The 7,604-nt window shown below is 41.1% G+C and overlaps 1 protein-coding gene across 1 annotated transcript; it reads right to left on the bottom strand.

Annotated features, from left to right (window-relative positions):
- Positions 1-335: 335 nt before the first annotated feature.
- Positions 336-7,604, bottom strand: LOC117558014 (mitochondrial import inner membrane translocase subunit TIM50-like; the record flags this gene model as incomplete). The annotated part of the gene is made up of 3 exons (XM_034233974.1): positions 7,371-7,604; positions 5,031-5,169; positions 336-415 (listed from the first exon to the last, which is right to left on the bottom strand). Coding segments are annotated over exons 1-3 (420 nt in total), but the record flags the coding sequence as incomplete, so codon positions are not given.

The raw sequence follows: 7,604 nt of genomic DNA, 5'->3' as shown, positions 1-7,604 counted from the left end.
AGGAGGGGAAGTGAAGGTCGTTAGTGATCAGAGGAGGATCAATTAACCCTTTGAAGTCTGTGCAAAACGCTCCTCTCAGACGGACCTGGTGTCTCAGATACATGAGGAGTGTGCCTCAGAGGAACAAAGGCAGGAGAGATAAGTGTGCTGCTTCCTCTCCCCCACACACACACACACACACACACCTGAGAAGTGTGTCCTTTACAACAGGAAGAGGAACAAAACACCACCACAGATAAAGAAGGGGGAAAGCAGGAGCAAGTTCACAGAGACATGTCGAAAGTGTGCTGACGGGAAGAAACACAGGCGCTGACAGGTACTGTGCAAAATCACACCTGTAGAAAGAGTGTGTGTGTGTGTGTGTGTGTGACAGTAACACTCACCACGTTTCCTTGATCGTCTTGCGAGTTGGTGCCTAAAAAAGAAAGAGAAAAGTTAATGAAATAAATGTTAAGGGTTGTAAATAAACATTTGAACACACACACACAACACACACACACACACACACACACACACACACACACACACACACACACACACACACACACACACACACACACACACACACACACACACACACACACACACACCACACACACACACACACACCACACACACACACACACACACACACACACACACACACACACACACACACACACACACACACACACACACCACACACACACACACACACACACACCACACACACACACACACACACACACACACACACACACACACACACACACACACACACACACACACACACACACACCCACACACACACACATTAAATAAACGTATAATAAAAATAAATGGTCAAATATCTTCCAGCTGCAGCTTTAACACGATAAGGTTCTGCTCTCCTGTGGTCAACAGGTTGATCAATAATCACTTGTTGCAGCCCAAATATAAGACACACAAAAGACAACATGTTTTACTTTTCCTTACATGCAACTCACTTCAGCATTTCTCTAGTTTGATCACATTAATAAACACCTGCATGAAAGGTCAGAGAGGAGAGGCACAGAAAACACCTGGAACTATTATCAGTCAAACCCAGTGTTTCACAAACCTATCTGCAGGGGAACCAATCAGAAAGAGGCCGCTGTATTTGTTTTGTTTCCAGGTTATAATCTTCAAACAACTTTAAAGGATTAATCCACAAAGCCGAGGCATTCATAAATCCCAAATAACAAAAGAACAATAATCCCAATTCAGTTAATCCACATCGGAAATAATCCATGAAACGGACGAGGTGAGGAGATAAGGGTAGAAAGTAAACGTTAAAGTAAGAGGGAAGAATCCAACAAAAGAAAATGGGTGATATTTAACTTCCTAAGCATCCTAAGAAGTTTCTGAAAATAATCAATCATTAATTCCCAGTAATCCATTGATGTCAAATAAAAAGCAGTGAAATCCAAACGAGGCTTCCTTCGTCCAGGAAAACATAGCGACTTTAAAGGTCACTAAAAATCTAAATCCCCAAAACTCAATACAAGTCCTTAAAGTCCTCTTCACTGAAAAGCCAAACTGCAGGAAAAATGAGTCACTAGATTTTAAAACTCAAAGTTAAACTGCCTTCATGTATTTTCTGAACTGAATTAAGAGTCTCTCTGTAGTGTGACTCCTCGCTGACAGCTAGCCCCACCCCTTTGTGGGCGGGGCCTACACACAGGAAGCAGATGGGGATAGACCAATGAAAACACTTGTTTACAACATCACTGTGGAGACGGTTGGGAGGGGGCGGGGTCAAAGGATCTGTCAATCACATTTTGTTTCCCTGCAGCCAGAGGAGAAGTACTCAGATCTTGTACTTGAGTAAAAGTAGAAGTACTCAGATCTTGTTCTTGAGTAAAAGTACTCAGATATTGTACTTGAGTAAAAGTAGAAGTACTCAGATCTTGTACTTGAGTAAAAGTAGAAGTACTCAGGTCTTGTACTTGAGTAAAAGTAGAAGTACTCAGATCTTGTACTTAGTCAAAGTAGAAGTACTCAGATCTTGTACTTGAGTAAAAGTAGAAGTACTCAGGTCTTGTACTTGAGTCAAAGTAGAAGTACTCAGATCTTGTTCTTGAGTAAAAGTAGAAGTACTCAGGTCTTGTTCTTGAGTCAAAGTAGAAGTACTCAGGTCTTGTTCTTGAGTCAAAGTAGAAGTACTCAGGTCTTGTTCTTGAGTCAAAGTAGAAGTACTCAGGTCTTGTTCTTGAGTCAAAGTAGAAGTACTCAGATCTTGTACTTGAGTAAAAGTAGAAGTACTCAGGTCTTGTTCTTGAGTAAAAAGTAGAAGTACTCAGATCTTGTACTTGAGTAAAAGTAGAAGTACTCAGATCTTGTACTTCAGTAAAAGTAGAAGGACTCAGATGTTGTACTTGAGTAAAAGTAGAAGTACTCAGATCTTGTACTTGAGTAAAAGTAGAAGTACTCAGATCTTGTACTTAGTCAAAGTAGAAGTACTCAGATCTTGTACTTGAGTAAAAGTAGAAGTAATCAGATATTGTACTTGAGCAGAAGTACTCAGATCTTGTACTTGAGTAAAAGTAGAAGTACTCAGGTCTTGTACTTGAGTAAAAGTAGAAGTACTCAGATCTTGTTCTTGAGTAAAAGTAGAAGTACTCAGATCTTGTTCTTGAGTAAAAGTAGAAGTACTCAGATCTTGTTCTTGAGTAAAAGTAGAAGTACTCAGATCTTGTTCTTGAGTAAAAGTAGAAGTACTCAGATCTTGTTCTTGAGTAAAAGTAGAAGTACTCAGATCTTGTTCTTGAGTAAAAGTAGAAGTACTCAGATCTTGTTCTTGAGTAAAAGTAGAAGTACTCAGATCTTGTTCTTGAGTAAAAGTAGAAGTACTCAGATCTTGTTCTTGAGTAAAAGTAGAACTACTCAGATCTTGTTCTTGAGTAAAAGTAGAAGTACTCAGATCTTGTTCTTGAGTAAAAGTAGAAGTACTCAGATCAAAGCCACGCTCGCATTGCAGATGAGAAAGATGGACTTTGAATTGGAATAGATACAAAAATAATCATCCTCCCACTCGGAGTGAAAATTATATATTTTGGGCTTTTTTGCTTCAGCCATAATTGCGGTCTTGTGTGTGTGCAGACTGTCACTCCTGTTGCCACGGACAACGTCAGCGAACCAGCGCCCACCAGCCACGCCCCCACACATGGGGGCGTATATATTTTTTTATTCGTCCGTGACCACGACGCCATCTGCGATCGATTAACTTGTAGACAATGATCCCTCGCTCCCTTGCTCTGATCTCGCCTCCTTCTGGCCTGTTAAGTGGCCTGCCTCACACAGGGTGACTGGCTGTCCACATGATGTGGCCTGCTGACATGGCCACTGTCATACAGATCATAAATCAAAGCCCTTGATTGGTCTCTGTGTGTCATTCAAGCTCGGGATAACCTCAGCTCAGGTGAGGTAAGGACTCTCCGAGTGTTTAGATAGTTAACTTAGTCTAAGTTCTCAGTGGGTCTCAAACGGTGTGGTCACCATTTATGTAAACACATATTTCCATTAGAGAGGGTAGTGGTGGTCTAATGGAGAGTGAGGTGGGCTGAAGATCGGAAGGCTGTGAGTTCAAATCCCGCCAGGAACACCACCACTAGTGTGCCCTTGAGTAAGGCACTTAGCCCTTAGTTACTCCAGGGAGAATGTCCCTGTAATCGGTCATTATAAGTCGCTTTGGATAAAAGCGTCAGCTAAATGAAATGTAATGTGATTAGTAAAATATGCATGAATAAATAAATAAAAAGTTAACTAGGTGAAAAAAGGTAAGATACACTTTTAAAACTTGTTGAGAGAAAACTAGTCTTTGCTGCTGCCTCAAAGAGGAGCAGGGGGGAGAGGATGGAGAGGGGGGAGAGGAGGGAGACAGGAAAGGAGGGAGAGGGGGGAGAGGAGGGAGACAGGAGAGGCTGATTCAGGAGCACAGACACACTCACAACTATAAATGAACCAAAACTAAATTAATAAACAAGTTTCAGTGTTTTGTTCATATTGGAAATGGTATGTTATTGGTTATGGCCTTGATTTTATGATTATTGAAATGTATACAGTTCTGTTAAATATAGGTGTTTCCATAGATCTAGTCTCTTTATTTTCCCCTCAAAATGCACCAGATTGATGCATTTAACTCCAAAATAAAAAATAAAATCTTACCGGGGGGGCATGCCCTTGGACCCCCCTAGAGGATTTGAGGTCGACCCCCACTAAAAATCACATGGATAGGTTCCTAAATACATTAATAAATACATTTATTTTTTTAAATAGTAACCCATTTCCATATGTTCATGTGTGGGTAGTAGATTTAAACTATAGGGCTATCATTATGGACCCTGCCTGTACCTGTACCTGTACCTGTTCGCTCTGCCATCGCGTGAAGGGTCTGCTAACAAGCGACCAACAGAAAGGTTAATGTTGTTGCACGTCACCTCAACCCCCCCCCGCTACCACCACCCCCCAAAGTATATTTCAGATCTGTGGGAAACACTGGCAGTTAATGGACCAGCACCAGAGGCGTTCCCATACACACAGGCGTTGGAGCTGTTCTTCATGAAATCCCAGAAGGATGAAGTGCTCTGACAAACAGTGCCATCTTTGCGCAAAATGATTATACCGGAATGAAAAGTCAATAAATAATGTTGTTAAAACTTTTCTTTTTTTTTCGCGCACCCAGGGGGGCGTCTTGCCGTAATTTGACGCTCTTATTCAGCTCGGAACGCGCGGAACTCGAGCCGAGGGCACCCAAAAAAAATTGAGAAGATCGAGAGTTTTTATCGCTTGAAATGACGACAACGAAAAAGGACAAGGACATCCCTCTGTTGGGGGGGCAACATTTTGAATTGAATTTTCAAATCTCCCCCCCCCCAGTGAGTGGAACGATACAGACTTTTTGCAGTAAACACAGTATTATAAATACACAGTAAACACAGTATTATAAATACACAGTAAACACAGTATTATTAATACACAGTAAACACAGTATTATAAATACACAGTAAACGCAGTATGGAGGAAACACTCACCGAACAGGTAGATCATGCCCACGGCTCCTCCGACCCCCATTAAAGCCGCCAGTCTAAGAACTATCTTCTTAGCGTAGGCCGTGTTGTCATTCTGCTTCTTCTCCTGCTTCTGTTCTCCCTCCTTCTCCCCCTCACCAGGCTGGCCCAAAACAACAACAAGATATTAAAATATATTAATATTGTGTTTAGGAGATTTAGCCTGAAATGAGTGGTGATGAATACTACCCGATTACATCCTAATACTTAAAGGTGGGGTAGGTAATTGACTTCAGAAACACTTGTTATATTCCATGGAATGCTCTTAACATCCCGATAGCAAGTGGAAGCCGTGGCGCTGTAAAAAGCAACATCTCGTGCCCTCATTGGTCATGTGCGCGTTCGTGTGTGTTGGAGGGGCTCTGTAAGGAAGTCTGATTTCTTTGGCTGCGTACTTTCAAATTCTAGCGCACTCGAGCTGGTTTCTCCATTCTTACCTACCTTTGAGTCAAACACAGATCACTTATATTATGAATATATATAACTGTTTTGATTTAAATGGTGTGCAGGAGGACGCTGCCCTGGACAATAACAACAATTTAAAAACAGTGCACGCTACTAGCACTACCTCACAGGATTTATTTTACTTTTCATTTCAAGCTACTGCGCCAATTTTTTGTAATGTTTATACTACACTACGATTATATGTTTAGTAGATTGGTATATTAGAGAGTATTATCGTCTTTTCTGGATATTTCATAGTGTTTAGTGTGTGTGTGTGTGTGTGTGTGTGTGTGTGTGTGTGTGTGTGTGTGTGTGTCATGTATAAATCTGGGGATTTAGCCTGAAATGAGTGGTGATGAATACAACCCGATTACATCCTAATTCCTAAATCAAACACAGTTCAAGTCAAGACCAAATGTATGTTGAATATATTGAATTTTACAAATTAAATGCTGTTTCAAATGTATGTTTACTTGTTGCCTTTGTTTATGTAACACGGAGCTGCCGTGATGCAAGAAGAATATTACTTTTGGTCCGATGATATCAAGCATCACCTCATCATTGATAGTAGGGTTTTTTAATAATAATTGGTTTCCTTAAATAGTCATCTCTTGGTTATTTTGGGATTAACCTTTAACCTTTAACCTTTTGGTCTATAAATAGGTAAATACGAAAGATCCAATGAAAATGTCCCCAAGAATAGAGCGATGTCTTGAAAAAGGGCTAAAGTAGATGAAATATCACAATATGTTTGACCACAACACTGAAGGGTTGACTATTGAAGCTTTCAAAAAAAGGTAATCATCAAGATAATCATCATTAATGCATATAATCTGATTAATTGGGTAAACAATTAAGACTGTCAACTGTTATGCAACAGTGTGGGAACATATAAGGGGTTCACTTGTCTTATTTTGGGGTCATATATTAAACATACATCATTAAATATCTTAATTACACCGTTTCTTATGTTAAAATAGACATTACTGAAGGGAAGAAGAAGGTATCAGCTGATGACAAACTTCTGAACTGTGGTGCAAGTCATTGTTTGTGTCATTTATTTGACATGTTACCCAAATAATCTGTCTTTCAGTCACATGTGGTCAGTGTGCTGCAGATCTTTGGGTTTCCGAGTGGGTCTCATAAGAAGTAAAGGCGGGGAGGACAGGGGAGAAAAGGGGGTGGGGGTCTGTTATGACCTTCAAACCAAACAAACCTTGGCTGTCATCACAGTTTATCTAGCAGCTGCTGATTTACAGATAACATGGAGCTCTATCAAGGACAGATAGTTTAATAGTAGTGTCTTTGGGGAGCTAAAACTAGCCCTAATGATGTCAGTGAGCTATAGAGATAAGGCTAACATGATGCTAACTCTTACAGCTAACCAGTGTAAGACAGCTTTAATTTAACTCATTATTCTGTTGGTAAATGTAACACACAGTCACAAGTAAAACCTGTTAAACTAACGTGTCTCTAACATGTGTAGAGATACACCTGTAAAAACGCATGCTATTAAGATGCTAACCTGTTAGCAGCCCTAATCTCAGGTTCATTCATTCAGAAAACACGCAAAATGCAGTCGAATTATTACATTAATAGAGTTGGCATTTAATTGTGACAAATAACACAGAGTATTAAACCATTAAAGTTGGTCATGTGTTGAATATAAGCTACATATTAAGATGTAAACTAGCTTTTTAGCCTAACCTACAAGCTAGAAATGTCAGAGAAGTGGCTTCGATTTTATTTACACGGGCATCTCGTGTGGGCGGGGTTGCATTCGATGTAATGTTAACGCTATACCCGCCGGCCACGCCGGTAATCAAATCGAGCGCAAATAAGTAGGTTATCTCTCCCCACCTGACTCTGCTGCTGGAGCTTCGTCTGTAAAATAGCCTGAGCCAATCCGCCCGTAGCACTGCTATTCCCGGCTGGAGGCTTGTCCGTTGAGAGGGTCCGGACCAGGTCCAGCACAGCCGGGGAAGAGGCACCTTCTGCCCAGTTCCTGAGCCTCAGGAGGCCCCTGGTCGTCCGCAAACACATGGGGAACACAGCCGACATGTTGGAGGTTTCAGCTTCAGCACGGTGCCCGGC

The sequence above is a fragment of the Gymnodraco acuticeps genome, unplaced genomic scaffold (assembly GCF_902827175.1).
Source record: "Gymnodraco acuticeps unplaced genomic scaffold, fGymAcu1.1, whole genome shotgun sequence".
NCBI classification, from domain to species: domain Eukaryota; kingdom Metazoa; phylum Chordata; class Actinopteri; order Perciformes; family Bathydraconidae; genus Gymnodraco; species Gymnodraco acuticeps.
Note: the sequence above shows the minus strand (reverse complement) of the source record. Positions and strands in the feature narration are given on the sequence as shown.